This window comes from Diachasma alloeum, unplaced genomic scaffold (genome assembly GCF_001412515.2).
Source record: "Diachasma alloeum isolate Michigan unplaced genomic scaffold, Dall2.0 Dall_scaffold_00396, whole genome shotgun sequence".
NCBI classification, from domain to species: Eukaryota; Metazoa; Arthropoda; class Insecta; order Hymenoptera; family Braconidae; genus Diachasma; species Diachasma alloeum.
The window spans coordinates 365,992-382,381 of record NW_021680535.1 but is presented as its reverse complement, the minus strand read 5'-3'; the positions used below and the strand labels follow the sequence as shown (position 1 = coordinate 382,381).

General features: G+C 37.8%; 2 protein-coding genes and 1 long non-coding RNA gene across 3 annotated transcripts; 1 reads left to right on the top strand and 2 right to left on the bottom strand.

Annotated features, from left to right (window-relative positions):
• Nucleotides 1–950: 950 nt before the first annotated feature.
• Nucleotides 951–5,857, bottom strand: LOC107041966. The gene is made up of 12 exons (XM_015262806.1): nt 5,704–5,857; nt 5,597–5,636; nt 5,025–5,526; nt 4,209–4,910; nt 3,831–4,088; nt 3,641–3,745; nt 3,446–3,568; nt 3,231–3,359; nt 3,007–3,111; nt 2,709–2,939; nt 1,922–2,626; nt 951–1,856 (listed from the first exon to the last, which is right to left on the bottom strand). The coding sequence occupies exons 1-12, from the start codon at nt 5,855–5,857 to the stop codon at nt 1,836–1,838; spliced, it is 3,075 nt and encodes a 1,024-aa protein (XP_015118292.1). The 3' UTR covers nt 951–1,835.
• A 1,018-nt stretch (nt 5,858–6,875) lies between these two features.
• On the bottom strand, nt 6,876–8,646 carry LOC107041979. The gene is made up of 3 exons (XR_001461117.1): nt 8,221–8,646; nt 7,192–7,379; nt 6,876–6,968 (listed from the first exon to the last, which is right to left on the bottom strand). It is a non-coding gene; the product is annotated as an uncharacterized LOC107041979 (long non-coding RNA).
• Nucleotides 8,642–10,639, top strand: LOC107041978. Its single transcript, XM_015262818.2, has 2 exons — nt 8,642–9,171; nt 10,168–10,639. Exons 1-2 carry the CDS (start codon nt 8,764–8,766, stop codon nt 10,420–10,422), a joined length of 663 nt encoding a protein of 220 aa, XP_015118304.1. The 5' UTR covers nt 8,642–8,763; the 3' UTR covers nt 10,423–10,639.
• The last annotated feature ends 5,751 nt before the right edge of the window (nt 10,640–16,390 follow it).

Genomic DNA, 16,390 nt, shown 5'->3' with positions numbered 1-16,390 from the left:
TCAATAGAATCACTGGAAAACTATAGAGTTTTCCAGCGACAGCGCTGGGATTTTCTATGAATTTTTTGACCTACGTGTCAATGATAAATATGTCGAGAAAAAGGAAAAGACTTTTAGATCATTAGATTGTGCATTCATTATACTATTGATTATAATATTTTCGATTTTACATTCCTGACAATTATTACAAAATGCGAGGAGCTACCGTATTGAGAACCCCTTTCCGGTTATCGACAAATTTATGCTCGGGCCCTATCATACCAACAGTTCCGTACGCTCCATCGTAGTCCATGCGCCACCGCTACGATTTTTGTTGTTGAACACTTTACATTGGCCCTGTTCATCTCCCCTATAATCTCTGCACGCACCCGACTCACATTTACCGACTATTCGACCGGGACGCCACCTTTCCCGTGCGGTACCAACTAACATTTTTGGAGTCAGTGAAACCCCCCGATCCGGGCCTCTACTCAGGTCTATCCTCTTTGTCCCCGTCGATCGAAACGTATATACTGGCGACAATATGAGAGTGATCTTTCCATCTAACCCCTACTTCCCCCACCACCGACGCGCGCATGCGCGGTGGGACGGTGGTGTATCCCTCCGCGTACGGCGTGTTCAAAATACATGAAAAATAATTTCCTGTTTTGTTTTTTTCGTTTTTGATGAAAAAACAATGAATTGATAACAAAATTATGAGGAAATACGTGAAAATTAATACTTAATAAATTAATAATAGTAATTGACTTGTCTAATTCTCCAACAGTTGACCAAAAGTTTCAAAAATTCCAGAAAAGTCCACATTGATGTACAATATTTGAGAACTATAAATAAAAAATCATTAAATCTTCGAAAAATCTTCTCAAATATTCCTAATTTCTCTAAAAATTGTAAATCGACGTGAAAATTATCTATACCTACATTTAAATAAAATTATTTCTGGTGATTCATTATGAAATGATTGAATAATAAGTTTATTACATGCTACACACCGACAGAAACCACGCAAAGCTGCGTTTTCGAATTTTTTTGAAAATGACAATAATGACTATCAGACACAAGGCTCGAAAATTGGAATGGAAGAACAAAGGGGATAGAAAAAACTATAAACTAGGTGAAAAATAATTTGTACATTTCGTTTCAACGTTTCATATCAAATAACAGAAAGATCAAATTCATTTTCAATGATCCTCCAAAAAACAAATTTTATATTTATACGTCGATTTTATCACACTTTTTTCGTATTTTACATTAACTTGAAATAACAATAATTTATATGCTTTTTAGAAAATTACAATAACTTCACTTGTACTTATATAAATTACAATTCATTAAATCTTATCCATAGTACTTAATTATCAAAATATACAAACATTACTCCAGTAGGGAACCGACAAAATAAGCTCTATAGGTTCGAATGAATTACAGAAGAAAGTCAAACTAAAATCTAATCTACAAGCTGTACACGAATAGGTTTAAGGTATTCCATTTGAAATTTCTTTTGCCTGGTGCTCGAGAAAGCTGAAAGAATTTGAAAAAATCAAACATTAATAAACTGTTAAAAACAACAATATGAGGAAAAGTAAGAGCATGATTGAAAAAATGAAAACTTAACTTAAGACAGGATTTCTTCCATTCCATTTCCGACGCAGTCGTTCGAGTCGTATGGCTGAAATCAATTTTTGACAAAATTAGCTGATTAGAAAAATTCTGTTTATTGTCGATTTATCAAGACTAGGAATAAAATGGAAACCACAACTTAACTTTTTAATGATTCTACTTCGTTCGTTCTCAAGATCAGCCAATTTCGTGCTAACGGTTGGAGTGCCAGATAGTCACTTGGAGAACTCAGTGATCTGTAGAACAGAAATTAAATATAAATAGTGGTGGTGAAACAATTGAATAGAAAATTTATCGTTACCTTAATGGAGTATATCTGCCAAGCTCCACGATTACCTCCACGACGATCAACTACCAACAGTCGAGCTAGGGCATCTGTCGACAAGCATCGAAACAGACGAGCAACACCTCTGCTTCGACTACTCAGGGGATGACAATTGCTGTTGTCAACCGAGTGTGGATTGAACATGTAATATACACGTCGTAATGATTCCGAGATCACTGGAGAGATGAGGAATGCAACGGTTTTGGAGTCAGCTATATACAAAAATCCTGTATGCTCCAAGGATGATGCATGTAGATCTCCCATCGAGTTGATCGCTACTGTGATGTCCTTCACAGCAGTTCCCGATGAAAACAGCCCATAAGTTTCCGACCGAGGCTCGATTGTAACCGAATGACCACAAGCGATGATCGACGTGAGAAGATCCTCTGGAGACAAGTGGGTATATCCTGGGTCCTTGTGAGATACACTATCAGCGTAATATTTGTCACCATCTACCAACACTCTGTCAAGAAGATCTCGAGTGACCTTCCCATCGGAGAGGAGCAATGCAACGATGCTGCAGATGGAATTGGCAGTGCATTGGCAATTTGCTCTTTCTGGTGGGAAGCGCTTATCTCCCTGATGGAACCTCGCCGATTCATGGAGGAGAACGCGATCGATTTTAGTGGAAATCTCGATCACTTTGTCCTTCCTCATCCAGAATGAACGGTGATCTTGTATCTGGAAACGTTAGGGGAATAGTTATGATTAATATTTCGTTTACGAGAAGCTCAAGAGAAACTGAAACCAATGCCAACTGTACCAATGTTGATTCAGGTTCTGTAATTGGCTGTTCTAAATGTTGAGATTCTCCACACGATGGCATCGGTGAAGTACAAGACAACTCAGACGAAACAATTTCCTCCATCATCCTGCGTCTGATGTGCGGCATATCGTTTGCTGTGAACAAGAAGCTGGCATGCCTCGTCAGATATTCAGCATACACGCAAACGAATACTCCACAGTCATTATCATTGTTTTGATGAGGAATATCCTGTGGAAATGAAAGAAAGAAAATAATTGATCACACGTTAACGAAGTTGGCATATAACAAAACATACATTGACTTGTTCAGTGGTCCATCTCGCAGAATCCAATGATTGACCTTTTCTGTGCCGATGCTCATTGTCGAGATAGGAGAGAATTGTGTCCATAACTTGCGTGTGCTGTTAATTTGAGAACGAAAAAGGTAACTAGAGCGGAATCAACATTGCCATATTTCGATTATGACGCAGAACTTCATCAGATTTTGATTAAAATAGTTAACAGATTCTTGGATACTCACGTTTGTGGAAGTCTGAGCGAGACTGTCATACAATTGAATGGACTTCTCTTTGACATAGACCACACACAGACACCAATGATTACCCGAATGGATTGGTATGAGTAACATTTTTTTGGAAAATATGTCAACCTGGAACAAGAATGGAAAGGTGTAGGTGAAGAAACATCAGATCTAAAGCTAATTTTTTCTTTCTCGTAAAATTTTGTCGGAATTACCTTTTTCGTCCATCGAGAAACATTATCGTATGAACGAAGAAGATTCTGATAGAAGAACGTGTTGAGAACATGAACAGCACCTTCGCTTCTTTTTGCCAGAAGACTCAAGTACTTGTTTATGACCTGAAAGGAAAATCAGAAAATATCGAATGAAAATAATCGAACATAATACTTTCCTATTCTTTTCATACTCACAACATCGTTCAACCATGATCCCGGCAATAATCTCTTCAAGTCTGTTACTCGTACCACTTCACCATCGTTCGAAATGACCGTCTCGTCACTACGTTGTAACCATGTCTATAGATTGAGAAACGCATAAGAATATGAAAAATTAATATTCGGAAACCATGAAACTTGGATTTTTCACATTTATAATACTGACTTCAACAAGAGAAAGACTGGGAGGAACGTCAGTCGATGAAGATAACTGACTTTCAGGAGATGAAGATGATGGAGTTTCGGTGGATGAAGGTGGTGGAGTTTCAGCCGATGAAGATGGTGGAGTATCAGGCAATGAGAACTGTGGAGTCTCAAGCAAAAAGCACGATTGAGTCTCTGGTGAAGGATAGAGTACAGTCTGGGAGGACGAATCAGGTTGTGTAGGAAGAGATGTCACTGGTCCCTGATCGTTTACATCCAGCTAAAACAGTATTATAATAATTCAATAAAAATTCACTTCACAATAATCATCATGGGAATTATGACGACATAGATTAAATATCAATGATTACGATGTAATCTCTCTAGAAGTACTACTCACAATGGTGGCCTCGACCTTGGCCATCTTCAATGGTGGTTCGAGGTCTGCGGAAGGCTCAATCAGTTCAGAATCCTCTGAATCTCCAATCTCCATTTGGGACTCGAACATGTCTAATAGAGATCGACGCACACTCGATGGTTTCGTGAACTCTGTTGGAGTTACAGTCGAGAAGCATGATTCTTGGGCTGAATCCTCTTCCTTAAACTGCAAAATCTCTACGTTTGTCAGATCGAAATCCTTCTCGTCATCCTCCTCATCGCAGATTATGTGGATCTGATAACTATCCTCTGAATCATCACTGACTTCCCTCCTGTAATCTTGAAGAATCCGTTTCTCCGTAAGCTCACAGCACTTTCTCCAGCCTGTAGCTGCTGATTCCAACGCTTCAGCCCAGATCTCATCAGTCTGAGCAAGGGAGAAGTCATTGTTGCGACCAACATGAGCATCATAGTATCGTTTGGCTTGCGACCAAATCATCTCAATGGGATTGTAGAAAGAGTGATATGGTGGCAAGCGCACGACTTCATGCTCAGTCTCTTCACGAACGAATTCATCCAGTTCAAATCGGATCGGTTCTTTATGAACTTGGCACAGAACGTACAATTCCTTCTTAGTTGCATCTGAATCATACGCTACTTTGTGATCATCAAGCCAGGCCTGCATTTCAGCTTTTCTCCAGCTGGATGTAGGCTGTTTTACAACCTAGAAAAGATATTTTAATTACTTGAAAATTGGGCAAAACTGAACTTCCATTGGGAACTTATTGATGGCCAATAAACAAATGTTAAATACTAGTAAATTTATAAATTCACGTACGCGGACTGAATGATAGGAGGCATTATCCATGACAATCACGGAGGGTTTGTCAAGATTGGGGAGCAGTTTTTCAGTGAACCACTTCTTGAACATAGGTCCGTTCATATCCCCGTGATAATCATCTGTTTTCTTGGGATTGGGTACCGTACGGACGAAAAGCGATGCATTAGGAACAAATCCATCCTTGCCGCCGGCGTGACAAACGATGTATCGATCTCCAGTAGAAGCCGATTTCATTGAACAACTACGGGGATCATCATCTTGCCATTCTTTCGTTTTTCCAGTACCTCGTCGGTAGGTCCAAGTTTCGTCCAGATAGATGATACACTTGCCCTCATCTATCAGCTGCTTCATCTTCTTCAAGAACGCAATCCTCTTCGCGCGAATATACGGTTTTTCTCGAAGAAATCGTGTACCATCTCTCAACTCATAGTCGAAACCCAAATCATGAAGAACTTTCTTCAAGGTAGTGATACAACCATTGAAAGCGACCTTGCGTTCTCTATACAAAATTGAGTTGATACGTATCGTAAAATGTAAATACCCAAGAATCATGATGATAAATTATTTACCTTATTGTGTTGAACAGGATTTGAGCTGTTAGATGCAATCCTACATACCGAAAGAAGAATTTTACATAACATTCAAATAACCACAAAAAAAGAGCTTAAGTACTTACGCTTCTCTGCAAATTCGTAAATGATAGATCGAATTTGCTCCGCGACGACTTCATCGACATTTCGGACAGTCTTGGGTTTTGGTCTGACCTTTCCTGGAGTCGAAAATTCAGCGCCAGAATCACCAATATGAACACATTCTGTCACTTTGCCCATCGAAATACCTAGAGCTGCTGCAGTTCTTTCTCTACAACACCACATGCAGATAGAAAAGCAAGTGCATACAGAAAAATTCCTCTTCCGGGTGTAAGCATTTGGAAATGAATATATGTGAATGAATGTGCAGTGGAGTAGTCGAACGAGAGGAGATAAAATTTCACTTTGGGTTTTCCTTCTCCAGAAATATTGGAAAATCGAGATAGGATTCCAAAGAACTGACAAGGATCGTTTTGTACCGGCGAATGAGATTTGTAAAGAAGCAATCCACCAATTCTTAGAAACTCTTATTCTCTTTCAGGATATTCACCGAAAGGTCTACCTCGTATTACTTTCAGAACCCCATTCCTATACCGATTTCGAAATGAATAAAAAAAAAACAATAGCATTCATGGAATTCCAGGATTAACAGAGCATTACATAAAATGAAGATTAACAAAATGCAATTACTTTGGTTAGCGGAAATGATGCAAAATTATCCTGCGTCTTATACCTGCAGCGGAAATATAAACAACTCGAGTTAAAATATAAAAAAAAAATCCATTTGGGTAATATTGAATAGCACCTGCTACACGTAGACCATGCGACAAGACAGCGTGACTATGAAAATATGAGGTAAAATAGAAATCAACCCCGGAAGAGGCCACAGAGAATAGAAGCAAACGATTATGCAATTAAAAAATAGCTTTCTTAGCCATTTAATGTTAACGAGCAAAGTTTTCCATCTTCCAAATACTTCTGTCTAAGTGTTCGGAATAAAATTGAGAAATAGAACAGAAAATAAATATCCCGATAAATAACCCATGTACCGAACATAACAGAAATGCAAACGATTAACCAAAACTGCATAGCTTTTTCAGCCATTTCGTGCAAATGAGTTAGTATTTACATTTTCCAAACACTTTTATCAGAGTATCCTGAAGAATATAGTGAGGTAAAATCAAAATGAACCCTGAAAGAAGCCATATCATAAACATAACAAAAAGGCAAACGATTGTGCAAGGAGTGAATAGCTTTTTCAACCATTTGTTTAATATGTGTATTGTTTTTACTCTTCCAAATGCTCAGGTGTAGATTCTCCGTTGTCTGTCACCCAGATGGTTCTGAAATTCTGAAAAATTTCATTGAAAGCATAATTCCTAAAAACTTCCTTTCTGAATTGTTTCTTTTTCTGAAGTTGTTGCTGTTGGATGCCAAGGTTATTCTAAACCCAACAGTCGATTTGACGAGATGAAACTCGCACGGAGGACTTTTATTTATACATTTCAGCTTGGAAATCTGGCGATATTTATTCGACAATTTTTTTATAAAATTCAGAAGTATATTATAATTACCTCACTCGGGATACGGCAATCAAAGGTCCATTATTGATTTTCTCCTTTACGAAGTATCCATGAAGGTAGTAAATCATCGCCTGAGTTTGGCCATGAAAAGAACACCCTCTCTTATCCACTGTGTCACCAGTCCAGGCCCGGCGCGTCTTCTTCGGAGTCCTCTCTGCTTTTCTCTTCCCCATTGTGCCCTTAATAAGTCATATTTTACACATAGGAGTCCCTCGGATTTTCAACCCAAAAAAAGTCACTCAAATTTCCTCAATTTCAAATTTTCCGTCTTTTAAATTTTCTCCATTCGAAATTTTTGCAAACTTGCAAAATTTCAAATTCCCCTCTTTGAAATTTTCTTCATTTCTAATTCTAGTACTTTCAATTTTTCTGAATTTCGAATTCTCTCAATCTCAAATTTTCTTAATTTCAAATACCCCTTTTTCGAATTTCCAAAATTTCCAATTTCCCCGATTTCAAATTTGGATTTCCAATTTCAAGTGCAATTTCCAGTCGCAATTTCCACAATCACAAATTTATACAGTTCCCAATCGCAGTTTTCGCAATTCCACATTTTTTCAATTTCCAAGTTTCCCCCTTCCAAATTTTCCTCCTTCTCAAATGTTCCCCATTTTTAATTTTCCCCATTTCAAATTTCCCCCATTTCAAATCTCTCAAATTTTCCTACTTCAGAAAACGTTAGTTTTCGAAAAAGACTTTTTGTCAGTACTTGTAGCGAAATCGCCTCTGAAATTAGATTTCGGAAAAGAAAATATAAACATAAAAACGTTATTTCTCGACGTTTCATCATATTCTACATCATTTGCAGTTAAAACTCAAAAATCGAAAAATTGAATCAGGGATCCATTTTGGGCCATTTAGCCCCACCCTTCCCTATTTTTTCAATTGTATTTTCCGATAATAATGATTTTTTTTTGAGTTTGCAAAAAATTTAAGCAAACACCGGCCGGTAAACACAAACCTAACCTAGAAATCCCGATAATTCCATAAAACATGTAGTAATATATCAGCTCTACTTACCACTTCTTCTAAATGTTCACAATGAAAAAGAGAAAATTATCGATGTCACTGGATCCCTGAAACACTTTTGCTAAGCCACAAAATTAATTTAAACAAATAATGACACAAGTCTTCACTGGAACACTTTTTAAACACGATATTTTTTTATGAAGAGCTGTAAAATAAAATGATTAAATGATGAATTAATGTGAAGAATGAATGAGCTAAAGGAATGAATGGATGAATAGATTAATGAGTGTAGATTTAATGATGAAAAAGGTTTTTTTTTAAGTCGATTTTTTCGCTGTGTGTTGCACGAAATTTTCGTCTTCAAAACCCAAGAAAATAGCACCGGCGGATTGAGGGTGTGCTCCCGCAGCATTGCGCATGCGCGCGTCGGTGGTGGGGGAAGTAGGGGTTAGATGGAAAGATCACTCTCATATTGTCGCCAGTATATACGCATGGTTTAGTGTTTTCGACTCCTTGACTCCGAAACGTAAATATTTGCGATAAAAACGGTCTTTCAATCAAAGTAGTAGATAGAATTTTCAACAATAATTAGAAATGAGGAAGGCACCATTCAGCACACCTCGGGGAAACAGTTCCGGTGGAAACAGGCCAGGATCTGGCTGGAAATCACTGGAGCGTCGTAACAGTAGAGGTTATGGTGAAAGAAACATCTTTCAGGTTTATCCTACGAATTCGAGTCAAGAAGCCAGCGGCGACGATTTTATACCATTTAATAGTACTCCACCGAGTCATCATCATCGAAGTAGTACTCCAACCGCGTATTATGATAGAAAAAGCACCCCAACAAGTCATGAGAGAAATAAGCAGAACAATTTTTATGGAGGTCGGGGCGGACGCAATAGGAGCTTCGGCGGGTCTCCCGGATTTTACAATGACAACAGAAGTCCCAGGGGAAACTCCAACTCATTTTCCCCTTATAATAACCGGAGGAGTCATCAAAGAGTAAGAAAACATTTCCGAAAATCAAATTAAGGGGTCGCAAAGACTATATTGTGTCATTACAATCAGAGAAAAAAGAACATGTTCTCAAAAAAATTCTTGTTTAAACCAAAAAAATCGCAAGTTGATGATATATTATTATTCTGTTGGAGAATTCGTTTCTCATGTTTAACTATTTGATAGTGGAAACGAAAAACTACTCTCCTCGGTTTTGCAGGTGATGAACATTTTTCGCGAACAAAATACGTATCCAATAATGAGTAGAGAATGCTTGCACAGAAAATAACAATTTTTTGGAACAAGTAAAAGTATTTTTACGTCAAAAATTTTCTCACCTCAGCGGGAATTTTTTATTCTTTGACATTTTTAACTTGCGATTTCTTTGGTTCAAACGAAATTTGATTGAGAACATGTTTTCATTACAATCTCAGTGCATGGATCCGAGTAATAATTAAGGGTATCCAAGTATGTTAGTTATTTTTTCTCCAGTGAAATGCTTTTCTACTTTTGTAGTCGAACATCAGACCTTTCATTTGAGTTCCATTGGATCCTAAGGTTCCGGACATTTTGCAATGATTTTATTATTTGAACGTTACAGGCCTGAATTTGAATCTCGATCGTGAACCGTGGGAAACCATTTTAAAAATCTGAAAAAAATTAGAAAGTTTACTTTTGGGCGCAGATTGATGAAACAATTAAAAAATTGCAATTTTTGAATATTACGAAAATTTTCTGTAAATAATTTATAAATAATTATTTTTTCACTGCACAAATTATTTGTTCAGAATCGTAACAAATCCATTCATGATCAGAATTTTACCAGAAATCGATTTCATGCCTAAAACCATAAGGTTTCCGAAAGTTTAAACAATTTCAATTATTTATTGATAAACTGTAAATGAACACTGAGGAATGCTTAAAAGACATTTGTCCACTTCTGAATTTTATAAAAGTTGTCATTCGTTAGTTCATGTAAAACTGACAATTCAATGCTTTCAGGACCATAAAAGTGAATTGACAGCGATGAGAAGTAAGGCTATATCCGAAATAATCGATTTGTCGTTAATTCTCGAAGACCCTTGGAAAAAATTAATGAGTAATTTGAGTAAGTATACTCAAGAAGAAGATAAGAATGAAAGCAATGTGTCGATTAATTCGGAAACGATGGAGACTTCCCAGCAAGACAGTGTAATTGAAGATAATCAAGAAAATGACAGCTTCAGTGGGGAAAAATCGCGGGACTCTGATGATTAATTATCGAGTAGATAATTAGAAAATCGGCAACAATGATCTTATAACCGAATTCATGTTTCACATGGCTGTGAAAGAACTATGTACATAATGTGCAATTTTTTAATAATATTTTTATAGAGCGACGTAGATGTTTAATGTAAATAATGGATTATATCATTCATGCACAATGAAAGAATGTCTCTTATACTTTCGAAAGTATTAAATGTCACTATTGTAAGATTTCGACGTGTTATTTTTATTTCAATCAGACAATTTATTTGAGCATGAAGGCTCATACGTTATAGTATCCATTTTTGGAGAAAAATCTGTTCTGAACAAGTGTTCCAGTGGCATCTTTCTTATACTCGGAAAAAATTCTACTATCTGAAACGTATTTACTCGAAATGAGTAATTTTTTATAAATCGTTTACTTCTTTCAGGCTTTAGAATATTCTTGTACTCAAGTATGATTTTGTCGCAAATGAATTCACACAAATCGCGTGGAAGAATTGTGAATCTTCAAGAATTTTTTGTTTTCATGATTTTTTCAATGCACTTCCAATTTTTCGATATGTAATACATTCATGATGTTACCCGGGACGATAGTGATGAATGAAAATTTATTCGAGTTCCGTGAACTCTCTTGCTGCGTAATAAAATTAAAAAAACAAGCGGGGGTACGCGCCTATCAGACAGAAGGCATGTGACCGTTACTTTTCGCGTTATTAGTTTATTTCTTTTTTTCTATCGATTCCATTGGTAGCAAACTTCCGAATGGATTCGTAGCAATTCCCTGTCCTTATGGCAGGCATACAATCGTAATCACATGCTACAGGATGTCTACAGGAAGATATTCAATCTTTTAATGAAATCGATTTATAGAAAAGATTAAATATCTCCGAAACTCGGTCGGTTGAGCCCATCCATAATACCAATCTTTGGTATTATAAAGGCTAAAACCATACCAAATTTCAACTTGTTATCTCCTTTTTTCTCAAGTTATTCTGCGTACAAGATTTTTCATGCAATAACGAAAAAACAGCAATATATCCAAACTGTATCTTAACTGTGTGTTAAGGAATCTATATATTCTGATTGACCTACGTAGAGGCCATCAAGACGAGTATTTCGAACCAAAAATTTGGAAATCGGTGCAGTAGTTTTTGAGATATTAAGGAAAAACGAAATTTAAACCACTTGTTATATCTCAGGAATTACTGGACCGATCGGGCTGAAACAACGCGCCAAGTTGAGCTCAATAATAGCTACAATGAGCCAAGATTTCAGATTTTTATCTACAAATTTCATCGTATTTATGCTGCTTTTTCTAAAAATTAATCACCAAAAACCCAAGTTGTTGGATACATACATATAGAGATGATCCTAAAAACATAATTTCTTCACATTTCATAACATTCTAGACCATTTGCAATCAAAATTAGAAAATAGACAAATTGGTCAACAAGGCTTCCATTCTGAAGCAAAATGAAAGAATTTTTTTACGTCGTTTAAATGCTAAGATACCCATATGAAAACCTCGATAAAATGAAAATTTCGAAGGTCTAAAACCGGACCAATAATTAACGAAATCACTCATATAAAGTATTATTTTCAACTTTCTGACCCAAAGGAAGGAAGCACTTGTTATGACACGCCAACCTTAAAATCCTTGCTTTATGAGGATTTCTAAAAACTTTCCGGAAACTTTGCACATTAGATCGCCCAAAAAAGTAGAGATTTACGAAATTTGAATGTGCCAAGGTCGCAAACGACGGTTGATCGTATCAAAAAGCTTTTGGTTTTGTTTCAAATTTTTGGCAACAATTTTCAAGAAGAATCAGTTAAAAATTTTACGGAAAAATTGGACCCACTGGCAATTTGTCGTTATCGAGGTTGGTGAAAAGTCAAATGGCTTTATGGCGGTCCCTTACCAGGTAGCGAGAGCATCGAACTGTGAAGTGGACATCCCAGGTAACACGCAAGGAAGGTCTACCTGCGTCTAATTTATTTGGGCTAATTCAAATAAATTAATCAAAATAATTCTAACATTTGGATGTTTTATTAACAATTTTCAACCGAAATTGAATATTACAGCGAATATTATCTGACGAAACGCGCTCGGGCGGGGACCGTGATTGGGAGTCGATCATTTAAGCGATATTACGGGTAAATGTGGAGAATTGCGCAGATGCGTTTTGAACTATATGCCAATGCATCAAAGCTAGATATTTTTGGCATAAAAAATGGAAAATTCTAGTAAATTTGACTGAAAATATATTTCGTGGTCGAATGTAGTATATTTTGATACAAGTGGGACGGGCTTTTCACGAGTATGAAAAATTCTCATCGCACATGTGCTGAACTATATCCTTTGTCCGTGATGTTACGTTCAACGACTGGCGAACTGTGTCTTTTTTTGTTTACAAGTAAACGAAAAGGAACTTTTCGGCATAAAGTGAACGTAGCAGCAGTGACGAAATAGTATATTTCATAACGAGTGCAAAAAACATTTTTTCACGAGTTACGAACAATATTTTTCATCACAATGTGGCGGAAATTGGACTTTTAGGCACGCGGAGCGTGCCGAAAAGTTCACTTTTCGTCCAAATGTCAGCCAATAGAATTGCACTATTCGACTGTTATTTCATATAGTCAACACGGTATTCAGCTGATAATTTTTGATAATTCAACTGGTAATTTTTCATGTTGACTATATTTGTGGAAAACAAAAGATTCCGTGGTCGAGTGAACCTCTGGTTGGAACTGTCAGATGGATTTTGTCTCATAGTGCAATTCTTTTGGCCGACATTTGGATGGGAAAATTCCCTCCCGAATTCTACTCGAGCTTCAAAATTAATCGAGTAATTCCCTCAAGGTTCTCTGCATACAAACGAAGTCGTCAAGTTCTTCAGGAAAAACTTGACTCCTTTGTTTGTTTGCAACGAACCTATCGGGAATTGCTCGATAATTTTGAAGCTCTCGTGATATTACCTGCGGTTATTTCCCCCCAGCTTTTGATAATTTCCCTGTAGCTTTTGATAATTTCCCTCTAGCTCTGCAATTGTTTCGCCAACCAAATAACTGTCAAATATTATCCTGTGGAATGAAAAAAAGTCACGAAAAAAGTCAAAATGAGTCGGTTTGGGAAGGATCCGATTACAAAAAATAATCCGTCGAATACCACTCGACCTTCAAAATTAATCGGACATTTCCCTCATGTTTTCGCAACAAAACAATCGGGAAATATCCGAAGTGAGAAATATTACAATGAATATCAGCCACAAGATTCAACAGAATTTTAATAAAATTTTCCAAAAATTTCGCTAAGATTTTTAAGATGCCGATAAAAAATATGGAACGAAGTTGATTGAAATAGGAAGCATACAATTTTTTTAAATAGTTTGTGCGGAATATAGAGATTTCAACACTCGGTTCGTCTTCGGAAAATTCACAGCTGTGATGATCGCCGTGTAACTGCAATACTACATGGCACAAATTTCCATAATCTATAAAAAATTATTGAAAATCTACTTTCAATCTATAAAAAAATTATTTAACCCATTCAACACTCAACTTTGGAGTATGGTCGACCACACCGTCAGAATTCCTGCCGTAAATATGGTCGATAATTAGTGCGTGCACTGTACCTGCTCCTGTGTCAATTTAAGAGTCGGCGAGTTTTCATGTAGAAAATTTATGTTTTTTAGGTCACTGATTCCGAATTTGTGAATTTTTTTTGGAAAAAATCCGGCGTTCTATTTGTTATTAACAATCCAATTGTTTAAACGATCATATCACGGAAACAGTTACAGAAAGGGACAAAAGTTTCAAACAAAAAATGTTTCACATGTCAAGATACACATTTTTTATTCTACACCATTTTTCCCTAACTATGGTAGATTAAGGGGGTCTTCGCATTTTCCTGGGTCAAAAAATCGATTTTTTTACATTTTATCATTCTATTACTATTCTAAAATAATGTAGAGAAAGAATTTTTTAGAAATTCCGAATATTGACGAGTTACAGGGCTTCAAAGCCGAGCGCGTGCAGGGAGACAGGTACACTATGGTTGCAGCATAACAATAGAGTCATTCAGCGGTCCTCCTCTGTTGGGGAAGTGCGAGATTGAATAATAGGGGAGGAGAGCTCCTTTGGAAAACTGCTGATATTCGATAGTCTTCATACCTGTGTCCCTAAAATTTATTTGCAATGAATTTTCCGAATAGAATTCAGTCTGACATCTTCGGCTTCCGGATGGATGCCGCGTTTGGATTCAGCGTTGCGTCGACGTTTCGCAAACATTGCAGTCTGCATCTTCAGGGCTATGAGCTCCGATTCTGAGCTCCGATGTCTTGGGGTAGTCCTTATATGCCTCCCCTTGTAGTGGTCGGGGAAGGGGAAGGGGGGGGGGTCAGCCAATCATATGTTTTTAATTGATCAGCTGGTCAATTAAAAAACCGGGAGGACGGTTTTCCAAATGGGGTTCACTTGATATCCTCTGTCCCTGTTGAGGTTGTTAGGGTTTTAGGGATCTCGAAACCCTCTCGGTATTTCCTTTTGAAATACCCTTGAGATTTGGCCAACATTCTGGTTTGGTCGTACTGGATAGTATGTCCAGTGTCCATCCAGTGTTCAGCCAGGGCAGACTGTTCTAAGTGACCGTATTTGGAGCACCGCTGGTGTTCCTTGATCCGTGTACTGATCTTCCTCCCGGTTTCTCCAATGTACACTTTCCCGCATGAGCAGGGGATTTCGTACACTCCTGGTGTGATCAGAGGTGGTCTTGGATCCTTTGCACTTGGCAGCATCTGTCCGATCTTCTTTGGAGGCTGGAAGATTGTTCGAATGTTATGTTTGCCAAGTACTCTACTTATGCGTTCTGTTATGCCTCTCAGATAGGGGATGAGGACCACTTTTGGTCTCTCCTGGTGTTCCTCAGGATTAGTCTCCTCGTCGGGAGATGAGAGCTTGCTCTGTAGCTTCTGCTTGACCTTCCGAATTTGTTGGATGTTATATCCATTCTTGGTCAGAGCTACCTCATGATGTTCAACTTCACTGTCAACGTTGGAGGGTTGAGAGATTGTGAGTGCTCTATAAATTAGGGAGCTAATAACGGAATTCTTCTGGGAGGGGTGGTGATGGGAGGTAGCATTGAGATAACTATCTGTGTGGGTTGGCTTGCGATATACTGGGTGGCCTAGAGTGCCGTCCTCGTTGCGTCGAACCAGGACATCTAGGAATGGAAGACATCTATCTTGTTCAATTTCCATAGTGAACTTGATGCTCACGTGCTGAGTATTCAAGAACTCCAGGAATTGAGTTAGAGCAGTCTTTCCATGTGGCCAGATGATAAAGGTATCGTCCACATACCTGAACGACACAGTAGGTTTCTGAGGTGCTGACTTCAATACTTCGTTCTCGAAGTGTTCCATGAATATATTTGCAATAATCGGGGAAATGGGAGAACCCATTGCCGCTCCCGATTTCTGCTCATAGTACTCTCCTTCGAACTGAAAGTATGTAGAAGTCAAGCAATGCTCAATCAGGGGAAGGAATTGGGAAGAGATGTTGTTGGATTTCTTGATGATTTCCAAGGTTTCTGGGATTGGGACGTTAGTGAAGAGTGATTCCACATCAAAACTCACTAGGATATCATCTGGAGAAGTCCGGAGATTTCTCAGTTTGTTGACGAAATCCAGTGAGTTCTGAATGTATGAACCATTCCGGCTAGTCAACTTTTGGAGTGGTTTCGTGAGAAACTTGGCCAGCTGGTAAGTTGGCGCTCCAATGTTGCTGACAATGGGACGGAGAGGAACAGACTCTTTATGGATTTTGGGGAGTCCATAGAGTCTAGGAGGAAAGGATTCTTTAGGGGTGAGGAATTTCGTCCGGTTAACGGAGAGACCAGCCTTCTTCAGGAGATCAACAGTTTTTCGCTCAATTGTACGAGTAGGATCCTTCCTGAGCTTGACGTAAACTCTGGAGTCAC